This window comes from Ornithodoros turicata, chromosome 4 (genome assembly GCF_037126465.1).
Source record: "Ornithodoros turicata isolate Travis chromosome 4, ASM3712646v1, whole genome shotgun sequence".
Taxonomy (NCBI): Eukaryota; Metazoa; Arthropoda; class Arachnida; order Ixodida; family Argasidae; genus Ornithodoros; species Ornithodoros turicata.
The window spans coordinates 19201825-19220761 of NC_088204.1; the positions used below are offsets into that span (position 1 = coordinate 19201825).

General features: G+C 45.0%; 1 protein-coding gene and 1 long non-coding RNA gene across 2 annotated transcripts in view; one reads left to right on the forward strand and one right to left on the reverse strand.

Moving 5' to 3' along the window:
• Positions 1-18937, reverse strand: part of LOC135391252 (uncharacterized) — a 79039-nt gene that overhangs the window by 46039 nt on the left and 14063 nt on the right. The window lies entirely within an intron of this gene.
• Positions 2928-18937, forward strand: part of LOC135391251 (uncharacterized) — a 34586-nt gene continuing 18576 nt past the window's right edge. Inside the window, exon 1 of the mRNA XM_064621423.1 lies at positions 2928-3378. Within this exon, the coding sequence (XP_064477493.1) occupies positions 3309-3378 (70 nt within the window). The 5' untranslated portion in view covers positions 2928-3308. The remainder of the gene's footprint in view (positions 3379-18937) is intronic.

An 18937-nucleotide genomic window follows, 5' to 3' on the forward strand; every position in this document is an offset into this window, starting at 1 on the left:
TAGTTCAAAAACGTTACACAAACTTACACCTGCATGCGTATAGGACCGGTTTACACCGCGAGACAGCCTATATGTTCGACGCCGCCGTTGTCGGTGAACGAATAATTTACTTGATCAACAGATGTGTCTTTGAGGACTGCATTGCAGCGCCAGAGCGGAGGCAGTACCTTCTTTATTTGTGCACTTTTTCCTATTTCAGTATATCAGAGCAGGCAATCTGCAAGGCGTTATGCCTGCCGCGCTTAATGATATTTGAGTACGCAACACACAATCCCCGCAGAAGGCATATTCAAGAGGTCGAAGCGAAGTGTTGTGTGGGCAAGCGAAATACGTGTCTGACGTTGTCAAGCGGAAAGAAGGGATTCGAATATATTGAAAAATAAAATGAAAGGACACTTTCGTGACATTCTCGGGTAAACATAAACAAGCCCCCGCCAGGACCTCCGGTGCCACGAGGACTTCTTGTCCTTCCGCGACTATAAGGACGCTCGGAACCAGTCGCCATGCAGAACTATATCTTTCCCTTTTCCGATTTGTTGAAAACGGGAGGCGTACGCCTTTTTGTGACAATTTGAATTGCCACAAAATGGGGTATACGACCCTCTCTCTCCTCAAATCAAAAGCGATAACTGTGTCAATCGGCGCAGTGGGTGGCGCAGAGCGTGTTTGCTCTGAAACCGGATGTCGTTTTGGCACCAAACCGGAAGCGGTGAAAACGGCATGTATGTGTCACGTTGGTCTGCTCGAGGAATTTTGGTTCATTCTGCAAAATTTACCACAAAAAAAAAAGAAAAGAAAGGGAAGAAGAAGAAGAGAAGACGAACGTCCTGCTGTAGAGCATTCGCGCCAGCTGTAAAAACTGAAGGAAGCGAGAGGTCCTTTACCTCAATATCTTCAGATAGTTCAATTCTAAAATAAACCTACATTTCGAACGCTCTCCGAGAATTCAAACGCGCTTGTTCTAAGCATATTCACCAGTTTCAGTTTCAGTCCGAGAAAGAATATATTCTTATGCAGACGTCTGAATGAAAAAGCGGTCTGAATGAGACCTTGCTGTTTTCTTTCCCTTTCTTTTTGTTCTTTATTTTTAGCCCTCTTCGAACGAAAGTAACATCACAGGGTCGATGCAGAACTCGTTTCTATGTAATGAGATACTCGTTTTCGCGGTCGGACAGCATACGAATGTAAGTTCCTTCGATCGCTGTATACGAGCCAGTCCCGTTGATAACGTGCCAGTTGTCGGGCTTCCAGATGAAAACATGCTCTGTCATTAAGGCGACCCACCAATTAGGATGTTTCAATCAGCTGCTCCGCTTTTACTTTCGCTGTCGTCTTTCTCTCTCTCTCTCTCAAAGAATTGTCAAAAAGCATGCGATCTGGTGGCAAAGATCTATAACGGAAAATCCGATGCATGTAGGACGACAACAAGGAACGTTCATGGGGTTTTTCTTGTCGTCATTATAGGCACGGGTTTTTTCGTTAGGATTTTTTTTTACGTAGAATATTTTTTTAATCATTTATGTGACTGAAAGGTAAGAAATTTCATGGAATGTTTTGACTTTATGTTAAATTAAGTTAAGTACTGTAATTCATTGATTATTAATTAGTGAAACAACATGATTGATGTAAATTAAAACTCACCAGAGTATAACCAGGTGGGCCTCCGACGAATAGAGCACCCCTAAATTTTCTCTTTATTTATTTATTTTATTTTATTTTTTCTGGATAACGACATAGCTTAGAAGAAGAAAAAAAGAAAAAGAAAAGGGTGGAGTGCTGTGACGTTGACCTTCTGCCCATACTTCTGCGCTTAACGCAAACTGATCATTTATTAACCTGTAAAGACTGGGGTTATGTCACACTTTTTATCTCACTAACAAACACTGACCTGTCCTCTGTCAGTGGTGCTTACTCCACACAGCTGAGTAAGAGTGCGCATTGTGTTGTTTTTACCTCCTGTTGTTTTATCCTCTCAACGTGACTTAAACCTGACGGCGTTTCTGCATCAATAAAGTTGAAGGTAACCTGCGCACGACCACGTCAACATCTCAGCTACGTAGCAGACCCAATAGACCACAGCGTAATATGAAGTTCGTATTTATTGTTTGTTTGTTTGTTTGTTTGTTTGCTTGCTTTTCATTTGCTCGAGAGAGCTCTTCTTCTTCTTCTCACAGGCCACTCAGAGTGACCAGTATTCAGGAATTGCTCCTCGTCAGCATCTCAGCTCACACTTTGTTTTGTCATTGGGTAACAAACATAATAATAATAATAATAATAATAATAATAATAATAATAATAATAATAATAATAATCCCTCTGGAGCATAGTGTCACATCTCATCCAACACGAAACGACCTCAAAGGCCAAACACCTCACTTTGGCACCTCTTCCCTTTGACACCACCTCTGTCACACCCCCTCCCCTACCCCATAAACCCCTTCTTTTCCACCACCACCCCTCCACCCCACTAACAATTCCATTCGGCTTAGCTTTGTACACGTCAACCCATTCTAACACCGGACACTTTTCTTTAAATTCTCCTCTTTTATCTAGGTTTATATTTATATTCCTACAGAACCATTCTTCCCACCAGTCCTCTCCTACTACCATTCAGATGCGTCCCCCGCACTCGACAGAACGCGACAATCCCAGCAGAAGGCTGACCGACGTCTCGCAGGTGGACAGAAAAAGTTTTTGCCTCAGAAAACGACAAAATCGAAAGAAATAACGAAACAGAAAAAAAAGAAAAGAAAGAAACACGGGAGCCACGGAGTACACTGCTGCGGGCCTCGCTCGCAGTGAACAGAGGTGCACGGACCGGAAGCTTTATGGTTGTAAGGCAAAAAAAGAAGAAAAAAAGAGAGAGAACTCCCTCCTCTGTAAGAAACGAGAGAAGGAGAGAGTGGAAAGGTGCTTTCATCCGAAGTTGTCCTCCGGAGGAGCTCCGTGCTTTTTCATTCCGTGCTCCGCAGCCACCACGTGCGGACAGATTTTTTTTGCGCGCGGTTCCAGACGTTCCTCCGGTCATGCTGTCATCTCGTAATACGAGACCTGATCTGTGATTATTCCCGTAACTAATCTCGTTTCGTGTCCTCGTTATTTTAGTCTGTGGGTGATTTTTTTTTTTTTACGTTTCTAATAAGTGTGAAGCTGCGTGTTGTGGTTTTTAAACAAGACAGCTGATTCCTGAATGAAGAATCAAGAACAATCTTGTGGGTTTCGAGGATTCTGCTGTGGAGTTCTCGGGTGACGTTTTTCCAAGTGATTTTTGGTTGCGTGGATTGGTGATCGCATTTTACGTGAAGAACATGGCGAACGTGATTGGCTGTTTGTCGCGTGTGGCGACAAGTTTACTGCTGCTTATGCTAGTCCAACGAGGTAAGTAACAACTTTTTTTTTCCTGCGTTTACGATTAAGAATCAATTTATCGACCATACTATAAAACTAGACTACAATTTCTCGGTTCGTATTTTCAGGTTACCTTTCAGTTGACATGCCTTAGTTGACCCCCCGCGTGTCAACGTGTTTTCAGTTGAGCTGTCTTACGTAGGTAGTTCTCGTCTCCGTAACAGCCGCTTTGAATTAAAGTGCTTTAGACGTGGCTCTAAATCGTGATACCATAACGAAATTCGATTTGTGCACAAAAACGTTCTCGCGACGTCTATTTTAATTTTCAAAAATTCGTGCAGATTACGACAGATGTGAACGATATTCCAGCACGATAACGAGCTACTTTAGTGCATCGGAATGTGTTCACCAACCGCCTTATTCTTATGTGGCTGATATCACGTCTCTGATCATTGATTTGATTTGTTCATGACTGATTTGATAGAGTTCCTTTATTGCACCGTTTTCGGATACTTCTTAACCACTAAAACCCATTACCACGTCGAGGATGCATTTACAGCTACACACAATTGCGTAACACATCGTAAATAAGAAGTCCCGTTTACTGCGATGCCATCGCCCGTGCGCCCTATAATTCGAACATCGCTATAAACGGTTTCTCTTTTGTCATCACCCCTTCCGTGTGCAGCCTTGACACAGGAAACAATAAGTTCTGGCACGTTTATGGTCCACATTCTATACCGCGTAACAACGGGTCCTCAATTTATGCGGAGACCTTCGAAATATCGGTCTCTTCGTGCGGATCGCTGGCTCCGAACAATAGAGTACTTAAGAGGCCTCTTACAACCGCACATTTGTTTCTCCGCACCGTTCGATACTTCCTTTCATCGGTACATAGGAAGTGGCGGGATTGAGATGTCGGACATGTCAGAGCATCGCAGATCACTCAGTCATTTTTTTTACATCTTTCAGCGTGTAAAAGCTCTGTGTGTGTGTTTTTTTAAACGAACACCCGTTTTTAATTCTGCAGGGTCAGTAAAAAATGTGTAATATAAAAGTGTTAAGGAAGGTGTTTGAAGAACACCCATCTGAAACAGTGTTTTTTTGTAGAATGTGCCCTTCGATATGGTGCTTTACATATAGAATACACCATTTAGAAGTTTGTGTTTCGTAAAAACATCCTTCTGCACGGCCTATAAAATGGTAGTCGGGGCAGTATATCCTTTGCGGTGCTGTTCCAGGGAATATTTTTTTCCTAAATTCTGTATACGGTGTCACGGGGCAGTTGCTTGCAGTATACGGCTCCTTAGAAAGATTTTTCATAATCTGTACGGTGTGAAGTTTACACTACAAACGTGTATATGCCATATATAGAACAAGATATTCACATCCCAAATGTGCAACAAAATATCGTATTTGACCACACCCTCTAAAAACAGGTGGTGGTGGTGGACCACTTGCCGCCGTCGGCCACGCTTAGACGGGCAACGTCACGATTATCGTATAGGGGGGACCGTGCGTCCTGGGCCGACTTCACAAGGAACTGTGCCGACATTTGTCTGAGAAAAACCCGGAGCACAGACAGCACTGCTGGCGCCAGTATTCGAACCCGGGTCACCTGTCTCGGCGCTGAATCCATTATCGTACTTAGCCAACCACCATCCCGAATGACATCGTACTGCCCCTGATTGGCTAACAACGGGAGACGTACGCCTTTTTGGGACACTTATGCAATTACGTTAATTTTCCCCAAAAGGCGTACGCTCTGCGTTTTCCAGAAATTGGGAGTGATAATGTTATCGCTTTGGCCCTCAACTTGCTATGTGGTGAAGAGCGTACAAGTTCTACTGGTGGTGCCGGACAACAATGAGCAGGGTTTTGTGACACTTTAGCGACATCGTCATCGAATAACACTGTGTAGCGTTCATTTACTGTGCTATAGTGTACCTATATGAAACTGCCCTTCGCAAACCCAAATTTTAGAATAGAATAGAATAGAAGTGGGAAAAAAAAAATGGAAACGTAGGTCGATCTGGTGCGAACCTAAATTCCACTAAACCCAAATTTTAGTGGATACCAGTAAAATTACTGTTCAATTTAATGACATTGTTCCCTATCCATGCCACTGCTTTTGCCTCAAGCAAGAATTTTTTCGCTTGTCACACAACATAAGCTGTTATAATAGGACTTGAATGCATAACACGGACCTCCTAGCCAGCTGTCACCCAGTATGACACAGTGCTCTCACCTGATTTGTTGAAAACGGTGGTGGAGGCATGCATCCTTAAAACAGAACTTCACTACATAGCAGGCTGAAGGCCAACCATTGCACAGAATGATAGGGTCACGAAGAGAGATGGTGGCGTACACCTTTTGGTGTCAATTATCATATATCCAAACTGACACGAAAAGGCGTACGCCCCTCCCTTTCTCTCTCTCTCTTCGAACCAGAAGCGATAACCCTATCGTACGTGGCAATGGTTGGTGCGCATCGTGCTATGCGGTGAGTGTTTCGTTTTTAGTCACGCTAATTGTCATAAACAGACGTATACGCCATGCACCTGGAGTGATAGGGGTATCATTCTGCGCAATGGTTGACCTTGAGGATGTTTATATGTCCTGCTTAAGAGTGCACAAAACAAGGAGAGAAACCGAATCAATATTCCCCCACAGATTCTCACCTCTCTACACTGCACCGCATTGCAAAAGAGGAGGACTTTCGGGGCCCTTACTAAGCAATATAGGATGCATTTTCGCGTCTTCTCCTCTCTCTTGTCTGTGCGTAAACCTCGTTTGAATCAGGTCACTCTGACGCAGACATTTTAGCAACTTCGCTCCGAGCTGCATGACTCTACCGCCTGCAAATTTTTTCCACTTTACGCCACGAAAAATAAACGATATGAAACGAGGTCGCCGTGCGGAATATACACGCCGACATTGCCGGCGTCATCGCAGCCCAATGGCAAGGTCGTCCGAGAAGCTCACTTCATAGCGACCTGTCGTGACATCATCCTGTAGAAAGTCCGGAAAGATTGCGTATAGGGGATTCCATTCGCAGGCTGACTGCAGATGAGATGACTGTAGTTGTGTTTCAGTATCCTGGTATTTTCCGGTGTCGCATTTAGTATGCTGCTACTTCTTATATCTGTTTATGTTTGCCAGCGAAGAAATGGACTTCCTCGTCAACAACAGAAATGATATTGTGACTGTAAGCATACCTCATTGTGAGGGCAAAGCCGCTTCAAGACTTCGACCGCGCAGTAATTCGACGCCAACGACGCGCATTGCGTACGTTGGCTTTCCCTGGCTACATATTGGGCCCGTGTTTCCGCACACTTTCAAAGCAGTATACTCTAAGAAAAAAGGGTGTGAAAAGGTGGTAACTTCTATAGTTACCACCTAGGTCAGCACATCGTCTGACAAAGGGTGTAAAAGGGTGGTAAAAGCAATTATCATATGTCCAAATCGCTACAAAAAGGCGTACGCCCCCCTCGCTCACCGAATCAGAAGCGGTAACCCTATCATTCGTAGGTAGCAGGTAGAACTTCGCAACCTTTTAGGCACAACATATGCGACAACTATTACCTCCTAAAAGGTGTAACTGCTCCACCCTTTTTTTCTAAGAGTGTAGGATGACAAAGAATGCATTTTACCGAAATTGCACTTGTAGTCGTATAGCTATGAACTGACTCTGTTTTAATGACCGTTTGACCGTCTGTGGCGTTGTCAGAAATCAGTTCGACCGTTCCGACTATAGCTTCTGGCCAGACGCCGGTACAGCGCAATTATTTTGAGGATTAATTTATTTTATAGAAATATAATTTATAATATCCTGAGTGGTCCTAGGAAATGAATCTTGTAACTATCCAGACAAAGAGACCATGCTGGCAATTTATGTTATTGACCTGTGGACACCTTGGCATTTGCTTTTTTTTTCTTCGTAATTTTCGGTAAGGTAATTTTCGAAGCTTCCTAAATGGAGCAGTATAGTTATGGCCATTTATTTTATACGTGCGTAAAGGGTCACCAGGAGCTTGATCCTATACTCTTAAAAATGAACTTCACAGCACAGCACGCACAACGATTAGTGAAGGAGCTGTTTTTTTTTTTTTCTGTATTTTTCCATAATTTTCTGTTTCTCTGCTGCTTTTATCTGCTTTTGTTTGTTAGCTTTTGGGAATAGCAAGCCTACATCATGGCTAACCTTTGCCTTCTTTTTGTTTTTTTCTTCGCATTAAACATATCCTCCCCCCCCCCCACACACACACACACACACGCTCCTAGCCAACCCTCATCTCGAATGATATCGTTATCTGCCCTGATTTGTTGAAAACGGGAGGCGCACGCCTTTTTTGTGACACTTATGCTGTTCATAATTGTCACAAAATAGTCGTACGCCTCCCGTTTTCAACAAATCAGGGCAGATAACGATATCATTCGAGATGATGGTTGGCTAGGAGTATGCTGCGCCGTGAAGTTCATTTCCAAGAGTGTATACGAAAAGGTTTCACCTCTGCAATGTACCTTAATACTATCATTCACCTTTCCAAAGGACTCCTCCATTTTTAAAGGTCAAGTCCGCCACTAAACATGCGTGTACATTTCACGCTACGTTGAGGGCGCGTGATAAACCTCCAAAACTTCCGCATACCAAAATAGAATCTCCAAAACAATCCGCCGTCCTTACGGGACTGTTCCTTCGGCCCTTCGTGCAGAACACGGCGGGCCAAAGAAAACCGCCCAACCACGGTGACCGTAACGCGCTGCGGCTGGTGCATAGGGCGAAAACGGCGCTCTAAACAATTAAACCGGTATGACACGCGGCTATATAGGCGTGTCCACCCCGTCTCTTCCTACAGGGTGCCGCGCGTATATAATTGAAAAGGACGTCTGCGTTTAATTGAATCACAATGGAGACGGTGGCGACCTTCTGCGGCCGGAGGTCGACCTGCCACGTGACCCGTGACGCGGGCACCGCTTTCTCGTTCGGAACGTGGAGTGTCGTCGTGTATATATACTTATTGTGGATAGTTGACGTCACGGGATAATAAGGCAAACGACAGATAGATAAATAGGCGAGTACAGCATATATATATACAGCGGGAGAGGACTATACGACGGTCGTCTGCAAGAAAGAACCACTTTTCGTCTTCAATTTCAGTTACGTGACAGCGTCTAAGCATGTGCGAAAGTTAGGCCTCGTTTCTCAGGCAAGCGGTAGCAGCCTTTTTATGGAAGGCTCGATTACTCCTAAATGGTTTCATTGTTGTTAAAAGGACGGACCGCCCCAGACTGCGGATACTGTAGGACCTTGATGATCACCTCAACGAAGAACAAAAGATGGTGAGATCGTGAGCTAGCCTTCCGTTTCCTGCACCGGAGGCGTCAGGACAGAAGAGAAAGCTGTATGGGGGATTCTTAACAGTTTGCATCTAAACTAAAGACAGCCCATGTCATATATAGCTCTTTTTTTGTTAATGATAATCAGGGAAACCGTACAAAATATTTCAATTAAGTACGCAGCCAGCTATTTACAATTCAAATTTTGTGTGATGAATTTCTAGCTCCGGTAACCGTCACTATCCGTATAGTCCAAGCGACTGATTGGAAACGAAATTCGCCGATTATGTTTTATCATTTCTCAAAACAGTGCTAAATCACACTTATGTCGGCCACACACTATTGTAACGTCGGCCAGTGTGCGAAAACCGAAAACGGTCGTGAACTTGCAGTTCATTTTTTTTTTTTGTTTGTTTACCTAAGAAAACTTCCCCGTTCTACTAGATGAAATTTTGCATTTGGCATCTTCACGTAACCTATACAGTCGAACACAACTCTAATCTCAACAGGATCAAAGTCGACAGGACAGGACAGTCAGGACAAAAGCATCGAACTGTCCGTTTAATCGGTTAGGACACATTCAGCTTTTTAAATAGGCAATCATTGTTTGTGTGCGACGCTCCATCTCATTTCACAACAATCGTCCGGTTTTCGATGAACAGTGTACAACATACGAGTACTTGACCATCGATGTGTATCATGACCCCAAGCAGCACATCTTGGCCCAATACAGGACCAATATTGGCAATGTCGGCCCAATATTGGACCAATACTGGGCCAGTACTGCCAATATTGTTCCAATATTGGGTCAAGATGTTATTTATTTTATTTATTTATTTATGAAATACGACAAACCCTAAAAGGGTCCAAGTAGGAGGGGCACAGAAATTCCAAAATAATTTAAAACAAAGCACATATATCACATCATGTAACCGCGTTTAGGCCTTTCACAAATGCCGTGACAGAGCGGTGTGAGACCTGAGCAGATGACAGAGAATTCCATTCTTCGACGGCTCGAGGAAAGAACGAATATTTAAAGCAGTCAGTCCTGCACTGGAATGCTTTGAGTGTGCGCTGATGGCTTAGCCATGTTGATCTGGGTACGTGTGGAGTGATGTAGTCCTGATGATGGATTCGGAAATTGACCATTGAGTAATTGGAAAAGGAACTGGAGCCTATCGGTCTTTCTACGCTCTTCCACCGGTATTAAGCCACTCCGTGCGTAAAGAGGAGTAACTGAGGTGTGACGATGGTACGACTTGAAAATAAAACATAAGGCTCTCCTTCGAACGGATTCAAGAAGTCGGATATTCGCAACGGTGTAAGGGTCCCAAACAAAATCACTATATTCCAAAATAGGACGGACTAATGTTCTGAATGCCGTTAACTTAGTATGAGTTGTGCATTGCAGTTGTGCATGTTGTGTTGCTTGGGAGGTTATGAAGACGTCAATCAAAATTTTCGCGTAGAAAGACCTTACTGTATTCACCTCCACGATCATCTCCACTGCATCTGTGAGCTGTGATCCATATTAGTGCGCCGAAAGAAGCTAGTGCCATAATTCTTGAAGGCAACCAAGCAATAGGCAAAGTAGACTTCTTTTAAGATCACAAAATGGGAGCTCCTTTCTTTTTCTTCTCTTAAGGCCGTTCCCTTCAAGAAAACAGCTCACCAGTAAGAAACGGGGGCCTGAGAAAGGAAGTATGCTACGAGAACCTTACTTCCGGAGCCCCCCATCCCCTACCACCCCATGACCCGCACCCCCTCACCTACACACGGGCGGGGAGGGATATAAAGAAGGGTGGCACTCCCCCACCGTATGTACTATGCTTCAAAGGAAGTTGCTGTCTCCGTATGATTCAGAAACGGAGACCTTGAACTCTCGAGTCTTGAACTCCGAGATGGGATATTTGCATAAAAAAGGAGACAAAGGATTAAACGGAACTCTTAACCGTTACTCGAACGCCGATGGAGTGAAATTAAGATCAACTTCCGGTTAGGGAACGGGGCTGCAGCTGATCGTTGAACGATGAAAGCCGTTAGGTCAACATATGGACAACGATACGTATACCGTATCCATGTTAGCTTCTAGATTTGCAGCAGAAAGCTAAATCGAAAAAAAAAAAACAAGAAACGCGTAATTACATATTCTTTACGTAATCGAGAATACAGTCCTAACATGCGCCATACGTTACTTATTACGTTATACCGTACAACTAGCTTTCCGCGTTTTCGGTTTTAATCGAAAAACATACGCCGGGTAAATTTTCCCTCATTCGGTTTTAATCGAAAAACACCGAATGCAGAGGGACATTCCAGGAAATGACAGAGATAACTTGCTACGCACGCCCAGTAAGTTGTCGATGTATATCAGAAAACCACACAGAAATACGATGGTTGCGAAAAATGTCCGTTTACTTTTTCGTTAGCCGTAAAACGCCACCGCAGCGAGCAACGCCACGTTGAATGCGCGTCGTGCGGAAACTATATTGTGTATTTCTATTTGCCGATAACTGTCGGGTAAACCATGTACACGCCAGGAAAAACATCGAAAAACGCCCCATTTCGTGGAAATCAATAAACATCGAAAAACATGCGTCGAATCCGCTCAAAAATAAAAAAACGAAAACGCGGAACCCTATACATAACGCCATACATTACGTTATACGTTACACGTTTCATTTTTATTTCTTCATTTCATTACACACACTGCGCTCACAAAAGAGAACTTTACTGTGTAACACTGGCCTATATAGCTATATAGGTGGTCGCTATAGGCTTATAGCTAATCATCTCGGATGACATCATTCCCATCACTACTGGACAAAAGTTTACGGAACATGCTCCGGCGCATTCCTTCCTCGGAGTGACACGCTATAGCAGCGAATGGCACCGTACGGACTAGCAAGCAGGTGACTGGGTTATCCACGCACATGTCTGCAAGCCCGTATACGGTCCCATTCGCTGCTATAGCGTATCATTCTCAGGGAGGAATGTGCCGGAGCGTGTACCGTAAACTCTTTTCCAGCACTGTAGATGTTACAACACCAGGTGATATTTCACGAGCTTTCCTCACACCTCATTTAGGCCAGCTTTAAAGAAGAAAAAAAATGAATTTGTACGCAGAGGGCCACGCACGCCGTCAACAAAAGGGTGGCTTCGAACACAGGAGGTGGCATTGTTTCGATTTTTCAACGCTGAACCCATTTCTGTTTCTTTCTTCCGTTTCTTTTTTGCGAGAATAATCGTTGTGGACAGCCACAAAGCGCTGGACAATAGAAGCCCAAGGGAAGAAAAAAAAACTGCTTTCAGTGCTACCATTCTTTCTCTTAAGTTCGCTGTGGAAGAAACGTTACCGAAACCCTTTGCACAAAACGTGACAAATATGAAAGAACTGGACGCGATTTCATTGGCATGTAGGTATACGGAATTTCGTTTGGGAGTAAGTAGAAGCCGTTCAGATCTATATCGTTCCAAATTTCAGCCCAGTTTCTCGGCCTTGCTGTTCCACTTACAACACAATATACTGCGTATTCGCACCAGCGACCAGAATACTCCAGCGGAAGATACGCTAAGCGCCATAGCTTTCTGTTGTCACGTAAGCACGAGAGCTCAACGTCATATCGTTTCGTGCTCCTCTATCCACGGGGAGCATCCTGCGGCTCAGCCACAAGATATTCCGTAGCAGACGACAGGGTCGATCGTGTCGTCTGCTACATCTGCGCAGTACAGCACTCCCGATATTGCAGGGTTATGCGAATGCTCAGCGTAAGACGCGGCGGAACCTCCGCCTTCATGAACTTTTTCTTCGTCTTCTTCTTTATTCCACTAGAATATTCCTTGGCGATGTCTCTCGTGTGAATGCACGGATGCTGTAAACGTTGTTAATTCGCGAATTCGCTAGTAGAAGGAATCTTTATGGCGAATATTTGGCGTGTCCTCAATTTCGCGATGCATGATGGTTGAGTACACCAACGCAGAATGAAACCCTTCGTTGGCGAACTTGACGTCGACGATCAAGCGATCACACACACATTGTCGAGTTGAAGAGCGAGTGTGAAATGACGAAATGATGTTCCAATGGGCGTAGAATCGGTACCCAGTGTAAATGTTGCGAAAGTGTGCTGTATGTGCGCTAACATACACTCTATAACAACAGAACTTCCCCGCATAGCACGCTGTGCGCCAACCATTGCCACGAATGATACACTCTTAGAAATAAACTTCACCACATAGCACGCTCCTAGCCAACCATCATCCCAAACGACAACGTTCTCGACCCTGATTTGTTGAAAACGGGAGGCGGAGCCTATTCTGTGCCGTGCATAATTGACACAAAATAGGCTCCACCTCCAGTTTTCAACAAATCTAGGGCGAGAACGTTGTCATTCAGGATGATGTTTGGCTAGGAGCGTGCTATGTGGTGAAGTTCATTTTTAAGAGTGTAGAGATATCGCTTGTGATTGAAGGAGAGAGGGGGTGTACGCCTTTTTGTGGGGCAATTTCATATCCAAATTGCCACAAAAAGGCAGTGCGCCTCCTTTTCTCTTCGAATCAGAAGCGATAGCCAAATCAGCCACGGCAATGATTGGTGCACAGCGTGCTATGCGGTGAAGTTCCGTTTTTAGAGAGTAGTGCTACAATAAATTGCACACAGTACGTCACTGTTCGACTGTAATGAAACTCGTACGTTACAAATTACAATTTTCCTATATTGTCCTGCCATCGCTAACAATGCTTCGTGGGTCTTAAGGTTCGCGAAAAAGCGACAATCGCGAAATTCACGAAAATGACTTCTTTCACAGTATTAAAGCGTAACTTCCCGCGGGTATACATAGTCTGTGACATTTCGGAAAACAGTGAAACGACGTGTGGAGGGCGCTCTTCGCGTGATCCCGCATATACACAAGAGACATAGCTGGTACTCATAATTATTTACACACACTGCGATGCGTGCAGACTCAACACAGACGAAGTCTCGTTCACCTCCGGGGTCGAGGTTAACCGGCACCTTGTTCTGCTACAACGCAGACGTCTGTGTGTGCGTGTCGGGTGAGGAAAAATAGCTTTTTTTTTTTTCGCCGACGACGTTGGAATGTAAATGGATGGTTATCAGTCCCACCTCTAATTTTCAGCCACCGCAGCGTACTTTCTTTATTCCTTGTTTGCACCGCGAAGCAGTTATGGCTATGAGCGCGCTACACTCTATAAAAAGAACTTCGCCGCATAACACGCGTTGCGCCAACCACTGCAAGGAATGATGGGGTTATCGCTTGTGATTCGAAGAGGGAGAAGGGGGGAGCGTCCGCCTTTTTGTGTCACTTATCATTATAGAGAGCGGATTTTTAAGGGGCGCTCTCGACCGCAAAACACGTTGTATGCCAATCAGCATCCCGGGTGATATCGCTCTGCCTCCAGATTCGCTGAGAAAGGGCGTCCACACCTTTTTATTGATCAACTTTTCTTCCAATCGAAAGACAAAACGATATTATTCTGCACCCTTAAAACAGAACTTCACCGCATAGCATGCTCCTATAGCCAACCATCACCTCGAATGACATCGATCTCTCCCCTGATTTGCTGGAAACGGGAGGCGTACGCAATTTTTGTGACAATTATGAACTGCATATGTGTCACAAAAAAGGCGTACGCCTCCCGTTTTAAACAAATCAGGGGAGAGAACGATGTCATTCGAGATGATGGTGATAGGAGCGTGCTATGCGGTAAAGTTCATTTCTAAGAGTGTACGTGTTAGTGCTTAAAAATCCGCTCTCTACTTATCATATATCACTGTTATTTATTACTGTTTTGTATTTTCTTTTCCCGCTCCCCTCTGTAATGCCCAACGGGCCTTGAGGGTATAATAAATAAATAAATATCCAAATTGACACAAAAAGGAGGTACGCCTCCCTCTCTTTTCGAATCAGAAGCGATAACCCCATCATTCGGCGCAGATCGTGGTACGCGGTGAAGCTCTGTGTTTAGAGTGCTGCACATTCCGAACATCTCTATACCAAAGTTGCTTCGATTACGTATTGCTCACACCCAGGTCTCACACACATTGACAGACTATACATACGCGGTCTGTCCGATGTAAACTTCAATAACCTGCCCAGAACTCGACGATCCTCACGACTGACACGCACGACTGAGTTCGCCATTAAGGCTGCAACGCTAACACACGTTCATATGTGCTTGCACCCAAAGCATTACATCCGCAACTGCGACTCCCGCGCACACACAACTGCGGGCAGGTCATCGGAAAGCTCTATTTTGCTTTCATCATCAACACCTCACGAGCACTGTTCACTACTTCGACACGTTTTCACTTTTCCTCTCGAGATGCATCCGTAATCGTCACTGCGTGAGTCTCTTCGTGTGAGGAGCGCACCGACAAAAGAGGCATCCGGAAGATATTCCAGGATTCTGCCACACCGCATCGTCACATCCGGAAATATTGAAAGCGTTTATCTTGGAGGATTATTGAAAGGAATTGCCTCGATTCTTTTCCTCGTACGGCTGGCTCACACGTCCATTAACATTCGATGAGGAGACGTTAATGAATTCCTCGTACCCGAAGCGATGACTTCTTCAAGCGCGCTGTCATCGGGAGATCTTCGGTTGATAAGTTGTAGCGCATTTTAGCACGATGACGTAGCCCGCGTGACTAACCGCGTAACTGGTATCCTGCACCTTTTATTGTGCAGTTTTTTTTTTATTATTTGTACGTGATTGGCCGCTTTGGTCTGTAGAAATTATGCGGGCTATAATTGTATTTCCTTATATGTTTTGAGGAACTTTAACACATTCAGGCCGACTTCAGCAGGAACGACTTCGACAGTCATCTTGGTAATATTGTGGATGACACCGGCCTCAATGTTCATCCCTTTTGCCCTCGCATGTAAATTCAAATGTTAGTGCAAAGCACGGCGTGATACCTAATCCCAACTTGGCTTAATTTTTCCTGTTAGTAATTAGGACCATAGCAGATTTGTAGTCCTTATGACGTCATAACATTGAGTCATTGCAAATCTGATGCACATTCACGTTACAAAAAAAAAAAAAAAAAAAAAGATCGTCTCAATCTTTTGCCGTTCTGCCAAATGCGTTTGCAGCTGTAGCTTAATATAGGGCCGTCACGTGACCATATCCCGTGACACGGCCACATGGTCATAGCGTGTCACGTGATAGTTTGCCCTATGAAGCCATCAGTGTATGATGGGATGACATAACATGAGCACCCGGCATTCACATTGATGGAGCCTACAACTCCACGTATATTTCTCTTTCCAATTCAATGCAACTGAGTTGAATTTGAATTCATGCTAGAAGTTGTGTCTCGCAGAGTACCACACCCGATTGATTTGGTACCTTGACCTGATACCTGTGGTACCTTGGTCCTGATGTGGTGACATTGACCTCCCCAAAGTTCGTAACCGTTATCAATCTCATTATAGCAATCATATCGCCTCACTGATTCAAAGAAGCGACGCATATCGAAGCAGTCTCCCTCTGTTGCACAGTCCGCTTGACTAACTAACACAGTCTGGCAACCTCCATCCTTGTTGCACGCGTATGATGAGTTCAACACCACTTTCTCCCGCCACCCTCCCACCCCGCGTTGTATAACAAGGACGAGCACCGCGTCACTAAAATGAGACGAGGAGCAGCGAAGCGCGACATCTCTGACAATATGAACAGGCCCGACACCGTGTAGCACCATGACCGCCGCCCAAAATGTATTTATGCCAGGCACACACACACACGCACGCACGCACTCAGTGATGAATAAAAAATAAAACGTGCGTGTGCATTCTCTGCGCTTCCTGTCGGACACGCCCGGGTTTCTTTCCCTGCACCAGGCGTCGCTGCAGTTGGGTTTTGAAAATAGTGGTTCATGATAGACGTGCGGGTGCGGCGGGGTGCAGTTATATCGGCGGATCCGCGGGGATGTCGCCGCGACATCCTAGCGGGTAAAATAAGGACAAAACTGCGTGCCTCTCATGGTATCAGCATTTTATAAGCGAATAAGGATCGATGTCTTCACCACATAGCACGCTCCTGGCCAACCATCATCCCGAATGACAACGTTCTCTCCTTTGATTTCATGAAAACGGGGGGCGTACGCCATTTTTGTGACAACTATGAACTACACAATGCCACAAAAATGGTGGTGGTGGTGGTGGTGGTGCTGATAGGCCACAAAAATGACGTACGTACGCACCCAGTTTTCAGCAAATCAGGAGACAGAACGTTGTCACGCTTACGGGATGATGTTTGGCCAGGAGCGTGCCATGTGGTGAAGTTCATTTTGTTCACAGTGTAGGGGTAGCCGTAATTGAGAGCACTAATCCCAAATGGTGTCGATTTGTGCCATTCCTTACCTTGCTGTGCCTTAAAGGAGGTAAGGACTCATATCTGCATGTATTTAGTTACGGGTTTAATAGATCTAATTTTGTTCGTCTACGCTTCGTAATTCTATCTACAATTTATTGTTCAATTCTTGATGATGATGATGATTAAAAAAAATTCTTCTCCTTCATAACTTGTGCAGCGTTAATACAAAAACGCACTCTCTTTCGTATTCGGGCGAGTAGACGCACCGCCGTCCAGATACCTCTGTCCATCGTTACGTCATCTGAAGAATTGTGGCACCCAATCAGACGCCAACGCGGAGGTACACATAACGTTCTGCTTTACCCTCTTCAAGATGAACTTCACTACATGGCACGCTCCTACCCAACCACCGTCCCGAATGACAACTTTCTCATCTCTGATTTGTTGAAAACGGGAGGCGTAGTCCATTTTGTAGATGTGCATAATAGATACATAATAGGCTCCGCCTCTCGTTATCAACAAATCATGGGCGAGAACGTTGTCATTCGGGAAGATGGTTGGCTAAGAGCGTGCTATGTGCTAAAGATACGCGCCTATCCAATTCACCTATACAAAAGGTGCACCTCTAACAGACAGCTCAGACAGACTCAGACAGCGCAGCCAAGTACCAAACCCGAGTCACCTCCCAGCCTCGGCGCTGAAGGCCTTTACCAACGCTGATGATGATGATGATGACAAGAAAGAGAATGGGGATAAATGTCGCGACTAGTGTCGGACGAGATACCCCATAGAATCACGCTAAGCGACGTGGTGAGCTAGCACTTCTTGGACCAATGCAATCTCTCCCATCTTTTGTGACACTCAAATCAAATCAATTTTTGAAGGCAACACGCAAACGCGGTACGCGCCTATTTGCGAAGGATGCAATGGGAGAGGGAAGTCTTTTAATATCAAACAAGCCGACCCACTCCTACGCCGCTCACTTTTTCTATGTACATCTAACGACTACGTAAGGTGCTTGCAGAAGACCATCAAGATGCGCGTAGGCAGACAGGTAATGTTCCTATACAGGGGCGCACAGATTGGCCCTGTGTGGTGGTATGTCCCTCCCTTACAAAGAAACATCTAAGTAGGGTTGGGTTAGGGTGTGTTTAAGGGCGTCAGTAAATAGAATGGAATGTGATTTGTAAGAAAGATTCCGGGACGAGAGTTTCGGAGTGAAGGGAGTCAGCATCCGCAAGCGGATGATCAGTTATTTGAGGGCGGATTCTAAACCCACGTGTTGAGAATGCGGGCCTCTTTTTTCCTGTCCTCGCGAAGCCACAGGCGGTGTTGGAGATGGATTCTTTTCTTCTATTTCCCTATAGCCATATAGTCGCAATTTCATTTCACGGGGAGCAGCTAAGGCTCGTGTGGTAGCAATTGTGCCGCACACAAAGGTGCGTCAACGCCACGGGATAAACTGAGGGTCATTCATCACCGAAAGGGCACCCCGTGTCGTGTAAGACCAAAGCCCTCTGCGTAGCCGCAACTATAAAAGCCGAAAAGCAAGAAAAAGTATGAGTGCCCGAGAGAAAGTCATAAATCAGCGTCTTTCACTGGCTCGGAGAGTACGGCGGTTCCGCAAATTTCTCCGAAGAAATGCAGTAAAAATGCCCTTCCGGCAAAACAGCGTCACCAAAATGGCCTGGCGCGTGGACACTCACGTGACCTCGGAGTGTCCCCTGCTGAGACAGTTGGACGTCTCCTTTCGAATTTTAAAGTCCACCGACTCATAAACTTTCTGTTCCACCATCAGATATCGAAACGGTGTCGTTGGCACTTATCAGATGGACAAAATCATTTCGGCCGTCGAAGCAGACGAGCTTTCTGTGCTCGCGAAGAAAGCAGACGACACGAGAGAGGAATGTGA